Consider the following 21,417-nt stretch of genomic DNA (forward strand, 5'->3'; position numbering starts at 1 on the left):
ATCAATTCTAAGACAACTATTCGGAATACCGTAGATTATTTCGGACAGAGGAAGTGTTTTGGAAATTTGCCTCAGCGTGGACCGTCCGGGCCATGGCGGCGGACCGTCCGCGACACCAGAGAGAGCCTCGGACAGAAACACTGCAAAAACATCATTCATACTACGAACTGTCCGAAGGAGAAACGAGCACCGTCCGAGACCAAGCGCGGATCGTCCGGCCTCAGGCACGGACCGTCCGACCGTTCAAAAACCAGAAAAACTCGAAGGTGACGGGTTCGCTAAAATGCATTTTAGCGTCCTCGCGGACCGTCTGGGGTGCACGACCGGACCGTCCGCGACTGCTTTGTCTGACATCTGACGACGCATTTAATGCAGTGGTAGCCGTTGATATAGCCGTTACTGCTAACCGTTGCGATTTCAGCCGTTGATGCAAAGGGACACGGACCATTGAAAGGGAAATGTGCCCTTGGGCCATTTCTAAGTATTTTGGTGATTGAGTGCCAACACAAGTGATTAAATGTGAATCTATGCCCATGGATGGACAAAGTGCAAATCAAGAGTAAAGGTATGTTTCTAAGCTTTAGTACATTGGTTTTGTGTACTAATATACTTGTCTAAGTGTTAGAAATAGAAAGAAGAAGAAAAGAGAAGAGTTGGCTGTGTACAGCCAAGAGGCTGTTTCGGTCTGGGGCACCGGACTGTCCGGTGGTGCACCGGACAGTGTCCGGTGCGCCAGGCTGGCTCGAGCGAAGTGGCCGCTCTTGGGAATTCGATGACGGCGTACGACTAAAATTCACCGGACTGTCCGGTGTGCACCGGACTGTCCGGTGAGCCAACGGTCGGCCGGACCAACGGTCGGCCGCGGAATCTGCGCGCGACACGTGGCCGGGCCAACGGTCGGAAGGGGGCACCGGACTATCCGGTGTGCACCGGACATGTCCGGTGCGCCAACGGCTCCCAGATCTGCAACGGTCGGTTGCGCCATTTTAGGAAGGAGATCGGGCACCGGACAGTGTCCGGTGTGCACCGGACTGTCCGGTGCACCCGACGACAGAAGGCAAGATTGGCCTTCCAGATTTGCTCTCAACGGCTCCTAGCTGCCTTGGGGCTATAAAAGGGACCCCTAGGCGCATGAAGGAGTACACCAAGCAACCTTAGAGCATCCTTGATCATCCACACTCAGTCTTTGCGCATTCGTTTGTCATTCTCAGTGATTCGAGCTCCGTTCTAGTGAGAACTTTGAGATAGTCTTTTGAGCTCGATTCTTGGCCGTGTGTGTGCGCATTTTGCTGTGGATTTGTGTGTGTTGCTTCCCTCCCTTACTCCGTGCTTCTTTGTGAACTTTAAGTGTAAGGGCGAGAGACTCCAATTTGTGGAGATTCCTCGCAAGTGGGATAAAGATAAGCAAAGCAAAACACTGTGGTATTCAAGTTGATCATTGGATCACTTGAGAGGAGTTGAGTGCAACTCTCGTCCGTTGGGACGCCACAACGTGGAGTAGGCAAGTTTTGTACTTGGCCGAACCACGGGATAAATCACTGTGTCTTCTCTGTGTTGAATTCTTTGTGATTATCATATTGTGCAAGACCTTCTCTCTAGCCACTTGGCGATTATTGTGCTAACACTTAACAAGTTTTTGTGGCTATAAGTTTAAGTTTCACAGGATCACCTATTCACCCCCCCCCTCTAGGTGCTCTCAATTGGTATCAGAGCTGTTCTCTTCAAGAAAGGGACTAACCGCCCGAAGAGATGGATCCTAAAGGCAAGGGGATGGTGATCAACGACAAGGAAAAGGAGTCCTTCATCAACGAGCCCAATGATGACAAGCTCACCGACTCAGGCTCGGGCCACAAAAGAAAAGACGGGAGAAAGAAGAAGGCAAGGCGCGTCAAGGAAATTGTCTACTACGACAGCGACGAATCTTCCTCCTCCCAAAAGGACGACGACGACTACGATAAACGAAAGACGGTTAACTCAAACTTTTCTTTCGATTATTCGCGCATCCCGCATAGTTCAAATGCTCAATTGCTTCCCATTCCACTTGGCAAGCCCCCTCACTTTGATGGAGAGGATTACGGATTTTGGAGCCACAAAATGCGTACTCACCTGTTTTCTCTCCATCCAAGCATTTGGGAGATTGTGGAAAGTGGAATGAAATTTGATAGCTCGGATAGCCCTATGTTTATTAATGAACAGATTCATAGAAATGCACAAGCTACTACTGTATTGCTAGCCTCTTTGTGCAGGGACGAGTATCACAAGGTGAGCGGCTTGGACAATGCCAAGCAGATCTGGGACACCCTCAAGATCTCTCATGAGGGAAACGATGTCACCTTGCTCACCAAAATGGAGTTGGTGGAAGGCGAACTTGGACGGTTCGCGATGATAAGGGGGGAGGAGCCGACGCAAACATACAACCGGCTCAAGACCCTTATCAACAAAATAAGGAGCTACGGGAGCACGCGATGGACGGACCACGACGTCGTCCGCCTAATGCTAAGGTCATTTACCGTTCTTGATCCTCATTTGGTGAACAATATACGTGAAAATCTCAGGTACACCAAGATGTCGCCCGAAGAAGTTCTTGGGAAATTCGTTAGTGGGCGAATGATGATTAAGGAGGCAAGGTACGTGGACGACGCCTTGAATGGTCCGATCAACGAGCCGCAACCCCTTGCTCTCAAAGCAACACGAAGCAAGGAGGCGCTACCTAGCAAGGTGGCACAGTTTGAGGCGGTCGGACTTAATGATGAAGAGATGGCTCTCATCATCAAAAGATTCAAGACGGTGCTTAAAGGTCGCAAGGGACAGCCAAGCAAGACCAAAGCCAAGGGGAAGCGCTCATGCTTCAAATGCGGTAAGCTTGGTCATTTTATTGCTAACTGTCCCGACAATGATAGTGATCAGGATCAAGGGAACAAGAGGGAGAAAAAGAAGAACTATAAGAAGGCAAAGGGCGAGGCTCATCTGGGCAAGGAGTGGGATTCGGACTGCTCTTCATCCGACTCCGACAATGAAGGACTTGCCGCCACCGCCTTCAACAAGTCATCCCTCTTCCCAAACGAGCGTCACACTTGCCTCATGGCAAGGGAGAAGAAAGTAAGCACTCATAATACTAGTACTTATGCTTCTTCAAGTGAGGATGAGTCTAGTGATGATGATGAGACAGATTACTCATGCTTATTCAAGGGATTAGACAGAACCAAGGTAGACAAAATTAATGAATTGATTGATGCCTTGAATGATAGGAATATACTTTTAGAAAAGCAAGAGGATTTGTTGTATGAAGAACATGATAAATTTGTAGAAGCTCAGAAATCTCTTGCTCTAGAAATTAAGAGGAATGAAATGCTCTCTAGTGAATTATCTTCTTGTCATGAAATCATTGCTACTTTAAAGAGTGTTAATGATGACTTAAATGCTAAACTAGAAGTAGCTAGTAAATCTAATTCTTGTGTAGAACATGTTGAGATTTGCACTAGGTGTAAAGATTTCGATGTTGATGCTTGTAGTGATCATTTAGTTTCAATTTCCAAATTAACTGAGGAATTGGCTAGTCTTAATGCCCAACTTAAGACTAGCAAGAATGAATTTGATAAACTAAAATTTGCAAGGGATGCCTACACGATCGGTAGACACCCCTCAATTAAGGATGGACTTGGCTTCAAGAGGGAAGCCAAGAACTTAACAAGCCATAAGGCTCCCATTCCCGCTAAGGAGAAAGGGAAGGCCCCTATGGCTACTAGTGCTAAAAAGAACCATGCCTTTTTGTATCATGATAGGAGACAAACTAGAAATGCTTATAGGAGTTATAATGCTTACGATGATTTTTCTCATGCTATGTTTGCTTCTAGTTCTTCATATGTGCATGATAGAAATGTTGGTAGAAGGAATGTTGTTCATAATATGCCTAGAAGAGATGTTGTTAATATTCCTAGGAAAGTTAATGAGCCTTCTACAATATATCATGCTTTGAATGCTTCCTTTGCAATTTGTAGAAAGGATAGAAAGGTAATTGCTAGAAAGTTAGGGGCAAAATGCAAGGGTGATAAAACTTGCATTTGGGTCCCTAAGGAAATTGTGACTAACCTTGTTGGACCCAACAAGAGTTGGGTACCTAAGTCCCAAGCCTAAATTTGCCTTGCAGGTTTATGCATCCGGGGGTTCAAGCTGGATTATTGATAGCGGATGCACAAACCATATGACGGGGGAGAAGAAGATGTTCACCTCCTACGTCAAGAATAAGGATTCCCAAGATTCAATTATATTCGGTGATGGGAATCAAGGCAAGGTAAAAGGGTTAGGTAAAATTGCAATTTCTAATGAGCACTCCATATCTAATGTGTTTTTAGTAGAGTCTCTTGGATATAATTTGCTATCTGTTAGTCAATTATGCAACATGGGGTATAACTGTCTATTTACAAATGTAGATGTGTCTGTCTTTAGAAGAAGTGATGGTTCACTAGCTTTTAAGGGTGCATTAGACGGCAAACTTTATTTAGTTGATTTTGCAAAAGAAGAGGCCGGTCTAGATGCATGCTTAATAGCTAAGACTAGCATGGGCTGGCTGTGGCATCGCCGCTTAGCACATGTGGGGATGAAGAACCTTCACAAGCTTCTAAAGGGAGAACACGTGATAGGTTTGACTAACGTGCAATTCGAAAAAGATAGACCTTGTGCAGCTTGTCAAGCAGGTAAACAAGTGGGAGGAGCGCATCACAGCAAGAATGTGATGACCACTTCAAGACCCCTGGAGCTGCTGCATATGGACCTCTTCGGACCTGTCGCCTATCTGAGCATAGGAGGGAGTAAGTATGGTCTAGTTATTGTTGATGACTTTTCCCGCTTCACTTGGGTGTTCTTTTTGCAGGATAAGTCTGAAACCCAAGGGACCCTCAAGCGCTTCCTCAGGAGAGCTCAAAATGAGTTTGAGCTCAAGGTGAAGAAGATAAGGAGCGACAACGGGTCCGAGTTCAAGAACCTTCAAGTGGAGGAGTTCCTTGAGGAGGAAGGGATCAAGCACGAGTTCTCCGCTCCCTACACACCACAGCAAAATGGTGTGGTAGAGAGGAAGAACAGGACACTAATCGATATGGCGAGGACGATGCTTGGAGAATTCAAGACCCCCGAGTGTTTCTGGTCGGAAGCCGTGAACACGGCTTGCCACGCCATCAACAGGGTCTACCTTCATCGCCTCCTCAAGAAGACTTCGTATGAGCTACTAACCGGTAACAAACCCAATGTATCTTACTTTCGTGTATTTGGGAGCAAGTGCTACATTATAGTAAAGAAGGGTAGAAATTCTAAGTTTGCTCCCAAAGCTGTAGAAGGGTTTTTGTTAGGTTATGACTCAAATGCAAAGGCGTATAGAGTCTTCAACAAATCATCGGGTTTGGTTGAAGTCTCTAGCGACGTTATATTTGATGAGACTAATGGCTCTCCAAGAGAGCAAGTTATTGATTGTGATGATGTAGATGAAGAAGATGTTCCGACGGCCGCTATACGAACCATGGCGATTGGTGATATACGACCACAGGAACAATTGGAGCAAGATCAACCTTCTTCCTCAACCATGGTGCATCCCCCAACTCAAGACGATGAACAGGTTCATCAAAAGGAGGCGTGTGATCAAGGGGGAGCACAAGATGATCACGTAATGGAGGAAGAAGCGCAACCGGCACCTCCAACCCAAGTTCGAGCGGTGATTCAAAGGGATCACCCCGTCGACCAAATTTTGGGTGACATTAGCAAGGGAGTAACTACTCGATCTCGATTAGTTAATTTTTGTGAGCATTACTCCTTTGTCTCTTCTATTGAGCATTTCAGGGTAGAGGAGGCCTTGCTAGATCCGGATTGGGTATTGGCCCTGCAGGAGGAACTCAACAACTTCAAGCGCAATGAAGTTTGGACACTGGTGCCTCGTCCCGAGCAAAATGTTGTGGGAACCAAGTGGGTGTTCCGCAACAAACAGGACGAGCACGGGGTGGTGACGAGGAACAAGGCTCGACTTGTGGCAAAAGGTTATGCCCAAGTCGCAGGTTTGGACTTTGAGGAGACATTTGCTCCTGTGGCTAGGCTAGAATCAATTCGTATCTTGCTAGCATATGCCGCTCACCATTCTTTCAGGTTGTTCCAAATGGATGTGAAGAGCGCTTTCCTCAACGGGCCAATCAAGGAGGAGGTGTACGTGGAGCAACCCCCTGGCTTCGAGGATGAACGGTACCCCGACCACGTGTGTAAGCTCTCTAAGGCGCTCTATGGACTTAAGCAAGCCCCAAGAGCATGGTATGAATGCCTTAGAGACTTTTTACTTGCTAATGCTTTCAAGGTTGGGAAAGCCGATCCAACTCTGTTCACTAAGACATGTGATGGTGATTTGTTTGTGTGCCAAATTTATGTCGATGACATAATATTTGGTTCTACTAACCAAAAGTCTTGTGAAGAGTTTAGCAGGGTAATGACTCAGAAATTCGAGATGTCGATGATGGGCGAGTTGAACTACTTCCTTGGGTTCCAAGTGAAGCAACTCAAGGACGGCACCTTCATCTCCCAAACGAAGTACACGCAAGATCTGCTAAAGCGGTTTGGGATGAAGGACGCCAAGCCCGCAAAGACTCCGATGGGGACCGACGGACACACCGACCTCAACAAAGGAGGTAAGTCCGTTGATCAAAAAGCATACCGGTCAATGATAGGGTCTTTACTTTATTTATGTGCTAGTAGACCGGATATTATGCTTAGTGTATGTATGTATGCTAGATTTCAATCCAATCCTAAGGAGTGTCACTTAGTGGCGTTGAAGCGAATTCTTAGATATTTGGTTGCTACGCCTTGCTTCGGGCTCTGGTATCCAAAGGGGTCTACCTTTGACTTGGTTGGATACTCAGATTCCGACTATGCTGGATGTAAGGTCGATAGGAAGAGTACATCGGGGACGTGCCAATTCTTAGGAAGGTCCCTGGTGTCATGGAACTCTAAGAAACAAACCTCCGTTGCCCTATCCACCGCTGAGGCCGAGTACGTTGCCGCGGGACAGTGTTGCGCACAACTACTTTGGATGAGGCAAACCCTCAGGGACTTTGGCTACAATCTGAGCAAAGTCCCACTCCTATGTGACAATGAGAGTGCTATCCGCATGGCGGAAAATCCTGTTGAACACAGCCGCACAAAGCACATAGACATCCGGCATCACTTTTTGAGAGACCACCAGCAAAAGGGAGATATCGAAGTGTTTCATGTTAGCACCGAGAACCAGCTAGCCGATATCTTTACCAAGCCTCTAGATGAGAAGACCTTTTGCAGTCTGCGTAGTGAGCTAAATGTCTTAGATTCGCGGAACTTGGATTGAATTGTAGCATACATGTATTTATGCTTTTGATCATGTTCCTTTTTGCATTTTGTTGCTTATTATGGTGCTCAAGTTGTACAAACACTCCCTGGACCTCACAAGTCCGTTGCAAAGTGATGCACATGTTTAGGGGGAGATGTGTTACAACTTGACCCTTGGAGACTAACCATGTGCTTGAGTTTGATGATTTAGTCTCGAAGGAGGATTGAAAGGGAAAAAGGTGGACTTGGACCATGAAAGACTTCCACTGCACTCCGATGAGAGGGTAACTTATTCCAAGTTCATCTTTAAACTCTTATTGCCTATTTGCTCTTACTTGAAGAATTTGGTGAGGCAATGGGGTTAAAGGGCCAAGATTGATCCCGTTTTGGTGCTTGATGCCAAAGGGGGAGAAAATAAAGGCCAAAGCGATAAATGGATCAGCTACCACTTGAGAGATTTTGAAAATAGTAGAATAGAGCTTTTTGTTTTGTCAAAACTCTTGCATTGTCTCTTTTGTCAAAAGTTGGCCTCTTGTGGGGAGAAGTGTTGATTATGGGAAAAAGGGGGAGTTTTTGGAATCTTGAATCAATTTTCTTTGGAAAACCTCTCTTTATGTCTCTACCAGTGGATTTGACTTAGAGATAGGATTTTGAGTTTGATTTGCAAAAACAAACCAAGTGGTGGCAAAGGATGATCCATATATGCCAAAATTGAATCAAAATAAATTTGAGTTTTATTTGAAGTAATTTTGCACTTGTTCTAGTGGCTTTATGTTGTGTTGGCATAAATCACCAAAAAGGGGGAGATTGAAAGGGAAATGTGCCCTTGGGCCATTTCTAAGTATTTTGGTGATTGAGTGCCAACACAAGTGATTAAATGTGAATCTATGCCCATGGATGGACAAAGTGCAAATCAAGAGTAAAGGTATGTTTCTAAGCTTTAGTACATTGGTTTTGTGTACTAATATACTTGTCTAAGTGTTAGAAACAGAAAGAAGAAGAAAAGAGAAGAGTTGGCTGTGTACAGCCAAGAGGCTGTTTCGGTCTGGGGCACCGGACTGTCCGGTGGTGCACCGGACAGTGTCCGGTGGTGCACCGGACAGTGTCCGGTGCGCCAGGCTGGCTCGAGCGAAGTGGCCGCTCTCGGGAATTCGATGACGGCGTACGACTAAAATTCACCGGACTGTCCGGTGTGCACCGGACTGTCCGGTGAGCCAACGGTCGGCCGGACCAACGGTCGACCGCGGAATCTGCGCGCGACACGTGGCCGGGCCAACGGTCGGAAGGGGGCACCGGACTGTCCGGTGTGCACCGGACATGTCCGGTGCGCCAACGGCTCCCAGATCTGCAACGGTCGGCTGTGCCATTTTAGGAAGGAGATCGGGCACCGGACCGTGTCCGGTGTGCACCGGACTGTCCGGTGCACCCGACGACAGAAGGCAAGATTGGCCTTCCAGATTTGCTCTCAACGGCTCCTAGCTGCCTTGGGGCTATAAAAGGGACCCCTAGGCGCATGAAGGAGTACACCAAGCGATCTTAGAGCATCCTTGATCATCCACACTCAGTCTTTGCGCATTCGTTTGTCATTCTCAGTGATTCGAGCTCCGTTCTAGTGAGAACTTTGAGATAGTCTTTTGAGCTCGATTCTTGGCCGTGTGTGTGCGCATTTTGCTGTGGATTTGTGTGTGTTGCTTCCCTCCCTTACTCCGTGCTTCTTTGTGAACTTTAAGTGTAAGGGCGAGAGACTCCAATTTGTGGAGATTCCTCGCAAGTGGGATAAAGATAAGCAAAGCAAAACACTGTGGTATTCAAGTTGATCATTGGATCACTTGAGAGGAGTTGAGTGCAACTCTCGTCCGTTGGGACGCCACAACGTGGAGTAGGCAAGTTTTGTACTTGGCCGAACCACGGGATAAATCACTGTGTCTTCTCTGTGTTGAATTCTTTGTGATTATCGTATTGTGCAAGACCTTCTCTCTAGCCACTTGGCGATTATTGTGCTAACACTTAACAAGTTTTTGTGGCTATAAGTTTAAGTTTCACGGGATCACCTATTCACCCCCCTCTAGGTGCTCTCAACCATCCGCGGTCGGCAGGGAGAAGGCAACGGCTAGGAAGTGGTTGGTGGCTATAAACACAACCCCAACCACCTCCATTCAACACACCCAAGTCCCTCATTCATACACATTCAATACAAGAGCAAGGAATTCGTTCCAAGACACATTCAAAGCTTCCAAACTCTCCAAGTCCCACAATTAATACAAGAGATCATTAGTGTCTAGTGACTTGAGAGAGTATGATCCGTGTTTCGTTTGTTACTCTTGTTGCTTGGCTTTCTTAATCGTGCTTTTTCATCTCCTTCTAAATTCTCTAGTGACTTGTAAAGCTAGCAAGAGATAGCTAAGTGTGTGGTGATCCTTGTGGGATCTTTGTGGTCCTTGAGATTAAGAAGAAGCACTCAATCAGTATGAGTGATCGATTGAGAGAGAGAAATGGTTGAAAAAGACCCGACCTTCATGGCCTCCTCTATGATTTGATTCTCTCTCCCTCTCTAAGGTCTCTTGCTCACAATATTTTGAGTTAGCTCCTAAGTTATCCGCATTTATTGAGCAACTTATAACAAGAAAAACTCTCTTTCCCACTCCGTATTTATAATAATTTGTTTCTAATCTTAACTTCGGGTGAAATTCATGTTCAAAGTTTATAATTTATAAGTTTAGTCTATTAATTTCCCTTTAGACGACTTTCACGACCCTACATAGCACTCGGTCAAGGCCCAGTGAATACCAAAGCGCGCGGTCGACAGATTAGTAGGATACCAAAGCGCGCAGTCAACAGATTAGTAGGAAAGTCTAGTGGAGTGTGGAAATTCCCTACGGGGTGAAGCCTTGTGTTTCTTCCAAGCATCCAAAGAGCCCTTAGCAATTCCCCGCGTCGGTGATCGGGCCCATTGCCATCTGCCCATCTCTACCGACGACCAACTGAACTGACCGAGTGAGCGACGCCGACCTCGGGCTGGTCGGGGCGATCCGGTTCCAGGCTTCCGGCCATGGCGAAGCCGCCGCGGGCGCCGAGGCCCAAACTGCAGACGCCGCGGGCGCCGGCCCGGCGGCTCCTCGGCCTCGGCGGGCTGGGCGTCGCGGCGGCGGCGTACGTGGGCGTGGACTACTTGCGGCACCTCTCGCCGGCGTGGCACGGCCGGCTGCAGCCGGCGCTGTGGGCGGTGCTGGCGCTCGCGGCCGCCGCGCGCGCGCCGTTCTACCGCCACTGGTCCGCGGAGCTGCGCGCCGCACTGCCCTTCCTGGGATCCATCGCCTTCATGCTCGCCGCCTTCCTCTGCGAGGCCATCTCTGTTCGCTTCGTCTCCGCCGTCATGGGACTGCACTGGCACAGGTCGCTCCTCCTCATCTTGCCTCGGCTTCCTTCACCTAGTGATGGCTTGCTGCTTTGGGGTTAGGGGCTTAGGAGGAGGCGCGCTGGATCTGTCAGAGGTTTCGACTTTTGTGAGCTGCAGAATAGAATTTTGTTTCCGTGCTGTAGGTCGTGCGAATCTGCACGAACCAAATGTTAGTTGTTCATGGAAGGATGGCGTGTCTTCTCCTTGCATGGGTGAGGTTGAGGTTTATTAGGGGGTTCTGTCGAGTGTATTGAAGCTTCTAGACTGACATTTAGGCTGCCAACGAGGAGAGTAGCAATTTGGGATCTGCTGCACAAATTTATTTGTAGTACGTGTAATAGGTAGTAAGAATGAGGGAACCTTGTGGTTACCATAACAAGTGCTCAAAATATTGCATAGGACCAGCATACTAGCATTTGGTAGTTTTATTTGCGGCAGGAAGTAGTTGTTCGTGGAGATGAGCATATCTGCGATCTGTTAAAATGGAGCTTTGTTGTTTCTATTTACTAGATGATTTAAGTTCTGCAATATTGCTAAGTGCTCGATAGTTTTAACCTTGTGATGCTATCAAGTGAAGAGTTCTACTTTTTAATCGAATAAGGTTGGTGGACGATTTACTTCACAGGTGTTCAATAGTTGTCTTTGTTGTTCTGACTCGGTGTTGGTTGACATTCTAAAAATTGAAGTTCAAGTAAAGCATCAATGGACTTTGGAATAAAGGAGAATCTACAAGTGTTTTGTGTGTGTGTGCGCGCGCGCGTGGGGGGGGGGGGGGGTTAAGAAAAGCATAAGAATCACTTCAGCTTGGGACCTATAGATTCCTTTAGGCATATATGTCTTCATCATTCTCAAAATCTAATAGAGACAAATGATCTAAGCATGCATTCACGCAATAACTTCTGATCAATTTGGGTTTATACAATTCTTAAATTTTTTTAGTTTGTTTGGTCATGTTTTACCTCTGAATACAATCACATTTGTGATATCCTTTTTTTGTCACATTTGCTCCGATACCATGTAAGAGTAGATTAATCAATTGTGTCATATATTCATCTGGAGAGGGAGTACAAATATACATGCATATGCGCAACGGCGCTGTTCCCTGATCCTAATTACACGGGCGTCATGGCGAGGAGTCCGGCGTGGCTGGCGCCCGCCGTGCTGCTCGGGGAAGCAATTAAGAGGAGGCAGTGAATTAACAGTCACAACCTGACTTCTGTGTGAAAGGATTGTGATGCATCCAGGCAGAGGTTCCCTTTCCATTAGTAAGGAGAGAGTAGCACTACTTCAACATCTCTCCTTGCATTACTAAACCTTCCCTGGGAATTTTATTTGTGCTAATCCGCGTGTAACACACACATGAATTCAACAAAATCTACACAATCACTTATAAGCTGAAAGTTTTTTTCACTGTTATTTAACAGAACTGCCGCACCGCTTCCTGACACTGGTCAATGGCTGCTTCTATCATTGAACGAGAAGCTCCCTCAGAGCGTGGTCGATCTACTAAGAGCTCATGTTATCACTCTCCACCATTATCTGATGTTGTTTATCATGCTGGGTTTCTCAGTTCTGTTCGACTGCATCAAAGCTCCTGGTCTTGGTATTGCCACAAGATACATGTTCACTATGGCAATTGGTCGTGTACTTCGGACGATAACTTTCATCGCTACCATTCTTCCATCCGCAAGGCCTTGGTGCGCTGTAGCCCGTTATCAAATACCTCAACATCCTCATCCTTGGGCACAGAAATATTATGTTCCATATGCTTCTGACTCGAATGCTATTCGCAGAGTCATAACACAGGATATGGCATATGGTCAGTTAATTTTCCCTAGCGCCTAATTGGTTCACCTTGGTATATCAGTTTTGTGCAATGGTGGAGGCTAAACTATTCATGTGTGCCTTTTCAGCTGCTGTTCAAGCTTACCCAGATGAATATAAGCCCGATTGGGGACGTATGAGCTTCCTTGTAGACATTTTGAGACCAACTCCTGGAGAAGGGCCTTCGTGGTACCATCTTCTGAAGAAAGCTAGTGGCGGCTGCAATGACCTTATGTACAGTGGACATATGCTTGTTGCTGTCCTGACTGCAATGGCGTGGACGGTAATATATAAGTGTCGTTTTAAATCCGTATATCACAATAGCATTTTTATACGCTCCCATGTTGCCCAAAGGGTTCGTCATAACTCGTACGGCCGCCGTATACCTTTGTTTCTATGTGTTTCACAGGAAGCATACGGGGGCTGGATCTCTGTCGCGATATGGCTCCTCGTCCTGCACAGCGCGCAGAGGGAGGTACGCGAGCGGCACCACTACAGCGTGGACTGCGTCGCCGCGATCTACGTTGGCGTCCTCCTGTGGAGGATGACGGGGTTCATCTGGTCCGCCAGAGACCTGGCCCGAGCTAGACGGCTAGCCAAGCTCGAGGAGGTCCAGAGCAGGCTGGTCCACGCCGCCAAGGACAGCGACATCGATGAGATCAGAGGCCTGCTGAAGGAGGTGGAGCTATCCGGCCAGGAGAGGCAGGGCTTCTCGCAGAGGGCGATCCTGGCCTTCGCCGCAGGAACGATCATCTTCACCTTGTCTTGTGTCCTCATCGCCTTCACAGCTACTAGCGACGGCTGATTTGGGTTCTGTTGCATGCCCCTGGGTCTGAATGTTAGCCACTTTCTCCTGGGCTGCACTGTTTTCTTGTAGTATGTTGACTGTTGAGTGTCGTTGGTTGTGGGGAAACCATGTTTAGGACTAGTTTGAGAATCTCATTTTTACAAGGGATTTTTATTTTTCTTTAGAAAACTAGTTCATTTTTTCTTGAGAAAATAGAAATCTTTTTTAAAAAAAGTTCTCAAACTAGCCCTTAAACGGAAACGTAACTAGATCCTAGCGGTGCCAGAATTCATGGACGTTTTGCAGCTGCACGGGGAGCTGGTGGCTGTCGGTAACATTTTGGTTGTTGTAGCCAAGTTTTACTTAAACAGAGGTTGAGGCTTTCATTCCTTGCAACGCACTGTAGGCCAAGTTTTATTTCTGTTATGTATTTTGTAGTGAGGCGGTTCAAAAGTTTCAGTGTAGCGGATCCTTGCAGGTCCAAAAGTTTTAGGCAGTGTTTAGTCGTAGAGCACGGGATATAGCCGCTCTACTTTCAATTTGTTATTTTTAGATTTGTAGGTTTAAAAGTTTTAGGCAGTGTTTGGTTTAGAGTATGGTGATAGGGAGTCGTACTGCTTCCAATTTGTTACTTCTAATTTATTGTTATTTAAATTAGTTTCATACAAGACAAAGTGACTTAAAAAAGAAAATCTATGTTTAAATATAGAACCATCCAACTCTAAAATCTTTTGAACGGGGCCAGCTGTTCTATCCTAACGGCCTCCGAAACTAAACACAACTTTAGTGTGGCGGATCCTTGCAGGTGCAGAATGGCTCAAAATCTTCACGAGCAGAGCTGAGTGAATTGCAGTACGTTACTTCTTAAAAACCATTTCTACAGATATACTTAGCTTGACAGCCTAATTTTTTCAAGAGATTTTTATTTACCTAAAAACTAGTTTATTTTTTAAAAATAGTCAGAGATAGGCTATATAATGTTTGGAAGGGATGCAGTTGTGTATGTTGTATTTGTAATAATGAGTAGAGATGACAATGGGTAAATACTCACCGGGTATTACTACCTCATACTCATACCCACGACACAAAAATAATCCCATCAAATCACCCATATACACTGGTGAGTATGGATTTACCCCATACCCATACCCATGTGGGTATGGGTCACCCATCGGATCACCCGTACCCACAAAAATTAAACCTCTATCAAAATATTATATTATACAAATGTCAAGTATATCCATCTGTCATTACAAAATTTCTAGCATCATTTAACCATCCATTCAACACACCAAAGATAATTGGATAAAATAGTAATACTAGGATAGTACTACATAGCACATTACATGTTCCATTACATGGTCATTAAATTGTCGTTAAGCCTTCTATTACATTATGGCATAAAAGATTGTTAAATAGTAAAGAAGATGGATGACTAAAGTCCAAGTTCATGCTTGGGCTAAGTTTATATTGGGTATTTTATACCCACGGGTTAACAGGTATGGATGAAGGCGGAACGTTATAATACCTGCTTACCCATTGGTTGAAGATTTTTGCCCAATAACAGACCCACGTGTAAAATATTTAGCCCATATATATACACTAATGGAGTAAATACCTATCGGGTATCGGGTCGCGGGTACCCATTGCCATCTATACCAATGAGACTAATAATGGGCCAGTAGGCATTGGCCTTGTTTGGTTCAGCTTTTCTTTTACCAATTTTTCTAAGAATCTGACTGTGGAGAGAATCTGATTATCAATGAGCGCGAAGAAAGATGAAGTAATACAAAAGGTTCAGTGTCTAGAAATCAACGGATTCATACTATCATGACGACTCGACCGATTATGTGTTCATGTTAATTTTGGACGGTTTTTATCAATACAATTCTTATCAAAACAGTCTGAAAAGCTAAAGTGTTTAGTAGTCCACAACAGTTTTTAGTGACCAAAACCTGAAAAAAGCCTAACCAAACAAACAGGGCCACTGTGTTCTCCCTGCTACCCCACTCCATACATAACGTCCAAAACTTCATTCAATCACCATCTAGTCATATCGCAACACATGATCGGATCTCCTTCCCATCCTACATTACACGGAATGCCGTTGTCGATGTACAATTCATCGAAACCTTTTTGTCGAAAGTCACATTTAGCAAAAAAAACTTACCAAGTGTTTTTTAGTCTTTATCGAGTGTCTGGGCCACTCGATAAAACAGTGTTTTCCTGTAGTGATTATAGTAGCATGAGTTATGTGTTTTGAAAATTGAGTGACATGACTTTTGCAAAAAGAGAAAAGAAGTGACCTGAGTGCCATATAATGGTGGGAATCTAGGCCGGGTTTTTCGGGCCAGCACGAGCACGACCCAAAAATAAGAGTCCAAAGCACGGCCCGGCACAAAATAATATGGGCCGGGCTAGCACGGTCCGAAGGCGGGCCTAGGCCGGGCCTCAAATTCCGACCCGTCGGGCCCCAGCACGGCCCGCATAGATGGGCCGGGCTCGGGCTGACACGGTCCAATTGAGCCCAATCTGTTTAATTTAGTAAGATATCGACTTTATATTGTTGTTATATTTGGAGTTTATGTGGTTAAATGATGTTATAATTGTTTAATCTTTTTAATTTAGTAAGCTATAAACTTTATATGTTTATAATATTTTGATTTTATGTGGTCAAATATACGGGCCGGGCTTGGGCCGGCACGGCCCAACGAAGACACGACGTGGTTTAGGGTTAGGCTGGACCACTGTTTTTACACTTCGGGCTGGTACGGCACGGCCCAAAAATTGTTTGGGCTTTCCTGTCCCGAACCCGTTTAGCACGAAGCATGATGGGCTTGGGCTGGGCTGGCCCAGCCCGGCCCAATTCACAGCACTAGTGCCATATATGCAGGTAAAATACTACTGAGAGGATAGTTGATTAAAGATATGTGAAGCTCGATAGGGCGCGTGTTGATCGACGGAACCAGGCATGCTAGCTGTAGCTGCTGAGCGTGCACGACGTGCTAGCTAGCGTGAATCTGGTACTCCACCACGCTAGGCTGATTGACATGTTTATCTGGTACACGACGTCACCCCGACATTATTTACGCTCGAATTTAAGGGTTTTATGAAAAAATTTGGGATACGCTCACAAGTCACAACGTCCTGCAAGTATATTTTTCGCATGTACAATATTTTTTTTTGATATGTCATAATTTTTTGGACCTGACATAATTTTTCGTATATGAAGCTGTACCTGCCATAAAAATTGAAAATCGCATGCATGGCTAGTAGATGACCACCATACCTTACATAAAAATAGGACCCCACATGCAAGTTGATGGTAAACAGAATTTTATGTTGTGTCTGACATTATTTTGACGCTCAAACCAGCATCACGTCCATAACTGCTATAAAAAAGATCCCTACAGTTAATCTCCACATAATCTAAATGTGGTATGTGGGGATGGTGGGGCCATATGGATGCAGGTCGTGGGGGAGAGCGAGCTGAACCGGGTTTACTGTAGGTATTTGAAACCCTGTCTTCAAAAAAGATATATATGCATCAATTATTTGCATGAATCTATTAAATGACTAAAACAAATTTTATTTTGGGACTAAGTATTTGTTACGATAGCAGTACTTTCTGTCGTCGTGCCAGTCATGCAATGCATGTTTGATGTTTGGCAGTTTCATCTGGTGCGTAACACATGTCGCGTGACGTACGTAGTAGCTTCCGCCGTGACGGTGTGCCGCCGGTGAAGGGCGACGCCATCGCTCTGGGCGGACGTGTTTAAGAACGTGGCGGGCCGTCCCGTGACCCCGGCCGGCCGCCGCGAACAGGCGGACACGGACATCTGGTGCGCCTCCTCCCTGTCCCTGGCGGTGGTGGAGTGATGGTGAACACAGACGCCTGGCTCGTACGCCTCTCTGACAGTAGTACTGCCGTGGCGCTCAGCTAAACCCACTGGCGGCCGCTAATTGGCCAGTAAACGCCTGTCGTCGTCGTCGTTGAGCGACCTCTGCTTGCAGTTGGAGCCGCGCGGAAAAGATGTCAGTACCCGCCGCTGCTACCGAAAAGCAGGTTCAGTGCACGGGGACACGGCCACAACCAGCACTCACACCCGACAGCGACGGCGGCACCACGCGGCCCGTATACCGTACAACGCCGGCACCTCACCCAGCCACGTACGTCGCGCGTGCCTGCATCTGCCTTCGCCACGCGCCCCGCCCTGGCCTCGCCACGCGCCTCGCGCCCCCCCTGCGCGCGGCGCCTCGAGGCGTCTCCCTGCCCAGCCCAGTGCCTGCCCACATTTCTGTCTGTCTCTCTCTCCCCCCTCTCCCGTGCGGGGCACTGGCAGCGCCGCCGCCGGGGTCACAGGGGCGGGACTCGTGTCGACGCGCGGCAGGCCCGCGCACCACGTGCCCATATATACAAAAAAAAAAGATTGGCCCTATCATTGGCGCGCCGCCTGCCTGTCTTGGGCATGTGTCTCGCGCGGCGTGGTGGCTTGATCTCCACGTACGCCGGGCGTGGCACTGTCGGGGGGGGTGGGGGGGGGGGGGGGGGGGGGGGGGGGGGTGGATCGTGTCGCTACGCCTACGGCCGCCCGAGCGAATTGCGTGGCGGAACGAGGGAGATAGGGATGCTGAGGCAGCGGCGGGCGAATCATCTGGATGCATGCATGCGCAGCGTGCACGTAGGTGCTCGCGATTCCGACGAAACGCATGCATGATAGATAGGGTGTAAACGTCCCTAGCTGGCAACTAGTGGTGGGGGTTATGGTTATCTGCTATTGCCAATTCTTGTGCTCCTCGATCGTCTACGCGTGCTGCGACGGCTGCACACGTACTCCTAGGTTATGGTGGAGATTTTGTCCCATGTCCATACCCATGGAAACATTTTTTGTTACATAGCCGTACCCTAATAGGCGAATTTCACATGAGTTGATGGGTATCGGGTTCCAATTGACATCTCTACCTGCCATCATCGTTTCGTAACCGTGAAAAAGAAACACACGTACGCCACGCTTTGCGTATACTTGTAGCACGATAATGAACCCTCTGGGTGAAAGGACCACTCGTCGGTCGGTCCACAGACCGCTTGCTGTACGTGGCTCGTGAAGAATTTATTTTGATGAACAAAATGAAATCCAACCCACGGGAGGCATGTGTTGTGTACTCCATGCATGCACCCGCGCCGAAAAAGAAAGAGATTCCCTTCTAGCCCATGCCGTCTCGGCCGGTGGTGGGCCCCTCCCCCAGAGCCCAACCCCAATCCGCATGAAACGGAGCAGCATCCCCGGCCATATCCCGAGCGCGCCTGCACGGCCACAGAAGAACCACGCCGCCCGAGAGCAACCGCCGCTGCAAAAGCGAATCCGTCCCAATTCAGCTGAGGTCGGCCGTGACGCCAACCCCGCGGTCCCGTCCAATCCAATCCTGGGCCGCTGAGGTGGCCATCCACGGGCCTCCCTCCCTCCCCCCCACCTTCCCCGAAGGCCCGAACCCACCAGGCCACCACCTCATCCAGCTGCCCCCGCCCAACCACACGTGCCAATTCCGCTTTCGCGCAGCCGCCGACTCGCTTTGACCCCCATCCCGCATCCCCTATCCCCGAGGAAGCTTCCAGACCGCCCGCGCCCGCCGCTATATATCCCTCTCCTGCGCGCGGTTCTCAGCTTCGACAACACCGCGCGCGCAATACACGGGACACACACGCAGATCCGAGCTAACCACCATCGACGAGCGCCAGCCGCCAGCAGCCGAGCCGGAGCGACCTTTTCTTTTTTCTTTTACACAGCGGGACGGAGAAAGGAGTCAATCAGCCAAAGCCACCCACCGCTTTTACCCACCGATCGGCGTTGCCGCCGCTAGCATTGTCGGCTTCAGCTCCATCCAAATCCACCGCCAGCAAGCAAGCAAGCAAGCCGGCGCCATGGGTCTGCCGATGAGGAGGGAGAGGGACGCGGAGGCGGAGCTGAACCTGCCGCCGGGGTTCCGGTTCCACCCCACCGACGACGAGCTGGTGGAGCACTACCTGTGCCGCAAGGCGGCGGGGCAGCGCCTCCCCGTGCCCATCATCGCCGAGGTGGACCTGTACAGGTTCGACCCCTGGGACCTGCCGGAGCGCGCGCTCTTCGGGGCCCGCGAGTGGTACTTCTTCACGCCCAGGGACCGCAAGTACCCCAACGGCTCCCGCCCCAACCGCGCCGCCGGCAACGGGTACTGGAAGGCCACCGGCGCCGACAAGCCCGTCGCGCCGCGCGGCCGCACGCTCGGGATCAAGAAGGCGCTCGTCTTCTACGCCGGCAAGGCGCCGCGCGGGGTCAAGACGGACTGGATCATGCACGAGTACAGGCTCGCCGACGCCGGCCGCGCCGCCGCCGCCAAGAAGGGGTCGCTTAGGGTAAGCCCATCTTTTTGTCGGAATTGAAGACGGGTCCGTTTTAATTTGATCTGCGCTGGACGAATTTAGCTAATAGTCTGATCGAATTGAATCGTCGTGCAGTTGGATGACTGGGTGCTGTGCCGGCTGTACAACAAGAAGAACGAGTGGGAGAAGATGCAGCTGGGGAAGACCGCCGTCGCCGGCGTCGGCGCCACCAAGGAGGAGGCGATGGACATGGCCACCTCGCACACGCACTCCCACTCCCAATCACACTCGCACTCGTGGGGCGAGACGCGCACGCCAGAGTCGGAGATCGTGGACAACGACCCGTTCCCGGAGCTGGACTCGTTCCCGGCGTTCCAGGACCCGGCGATGATGATGACGGTGCCCAAGGAGGAGCAGGTGGACGGCTGCAGCGCCAAGAGCGGCAACCTGTTCGTGGACCTCAGCTACGACGACATCCAGGGCATGTACAGCGGCCTCGACATGCTGCCGCCGCCCGGGGAGGACTTCTACTCCTCGCTCTTCGCGTCTCCCAGGGTCAAGGGGAACCAGCCCGCCGGAGCCGCCGGGTTGGGACAGTTCTGAGCTGAGGCGAGGATGGAGCCATGGATCAGGAGATGAAGACGGTTGCGAACTCTGTAAATACAGCATAGGAGTCGAACCTGACCCTGACCCTTGTTGGGGTTACAAGGTTTTCCGAGTGTCGGTGTAGCGTACATGGAGCCGGCGGCGCGGCCGGGCCGGCTCATTCTTTAGTTTCACTTCCAAAGCAGACGGGTAGATATATGTGTAGCTGTTCACTTAAACTCTCTTCGACAGAACAACCGACGAAATTTTGCTCTTGTTTATAAGTACTACCTCGACTGTCGCTTCCCTTTGTCTGTCTCTTCCCTACCCTGTGTTGTATACTTGTATTGGCATGCTTGCAGCGACCACGGGGACAGCGGCGGGCTCAGGCCTAGATGTGTCAACAGAGATCCGATACCCGATAATTTTCGAAGATTTTAATCTCCATGTACAGATCTGGAAGAAATTCTTCTCCATTGGATATGAATATGTGTACGAAGATTTTAATCCCTGAGTACAAATTTGGGAGATTCTTCCGTATTGGATATATAAGTATGGTATGAAAAAACAGAACTCTGAACCTAATTGTCCACGGATAATATTCACACAGTAATAAAATTAGGTGTGTATCTTTATAGGAAACAAGCCTAACAACTAACCCTAACTCTCTCAACCTTTTAAGCTAAGCACCTATATAATATGATTATGCTTTTTATTGGGGATAAGGACGTATTGAAGATCCAATACCCGAATGGGTATGTATGTAAGATGAATTATGTGCCTATGATGGGTATGGATATGGGGATGATGATACCTATAGCTTCATAGGGATGATTACGAGGTGCCTAAACCCGATGGAGAATTCTTCATTAATATATCTACTTAGGCTATATTTACTTAGGCTCTCTCCACTTTGTACTTTGTAATACAACGCTATGTAAATTACGATTCCGTAGGAGGTCGCTAAGGTCATCTCTGGATTCCGTAGGAGGTCGCTAAGGTCATCTCTAGCAGAGCTTATATATAGGCTTGTATAACACTGTTTTGTACAGTACACTGCATGGTTTATATAGTAGAATTTAAAATATAGGATGAAGTTGAATTAAAGAAGAGGAGAGATTTATAGGAGCCCTTAGG

The 21,417-nt window shown here is 48.2% G+C and overlaps 2 protein-coding genes across 2 annotated transcripts; both read left to right on the forward strand.

Annotated features, from left to right (window-relative positions):
- Positions 1–10,278: 10,278 nt before the first annotated feature.
- Positions 10,279–13,571, forward strand: LOC100277618 (uncharacterized). The gene is given in 4 exon segments (NM_001151130.1): positions 10,279–10,722; positions 12,151–12,545; positions 12,640–12,833; positions 12,960–13,571. Coding segments are annotated over 4 exon segments (1,329 nt in total). The 5' UTR covers positions 10,279–10,378; the 3' UTR covers positions 13,356–13,571.
- A 5,634-nt stretch (positions 13,572–19,205) lies between these two features.
- Positions 19,206–20,309, forward strand: LOC100170665 (uncharacterized). Its single transcript, NM_001130460.1, is given in 2 exon segments — positions 19,206–19,728; positions 19,831–20,309. Coding segments are annotated over 2 exon segments (939 nt in total). The 5' UTR covers positions 19,206–19,257; the 3' UTR covers positions 20,299–20,309.
- The last annotated feature ends 1,108 nt before the right edge of the window (positions 20,310–21,417 follow it).

The sequence above is a fragment of the Zea mays genome, chromosome 1, assembly GCF_902167145.1.
Source record: "Zea mays cultivar B73 chromosome 1, Zm-B73-REFERENCE-NAM-5.0, whole genome shotgun sequence".
NCBI classification, from domain to species: Eukaryota; Viridiplantae; Streptophyta; class Magnoliopsida; order Poales; family Poaceae; genus Zea; species Zea mays.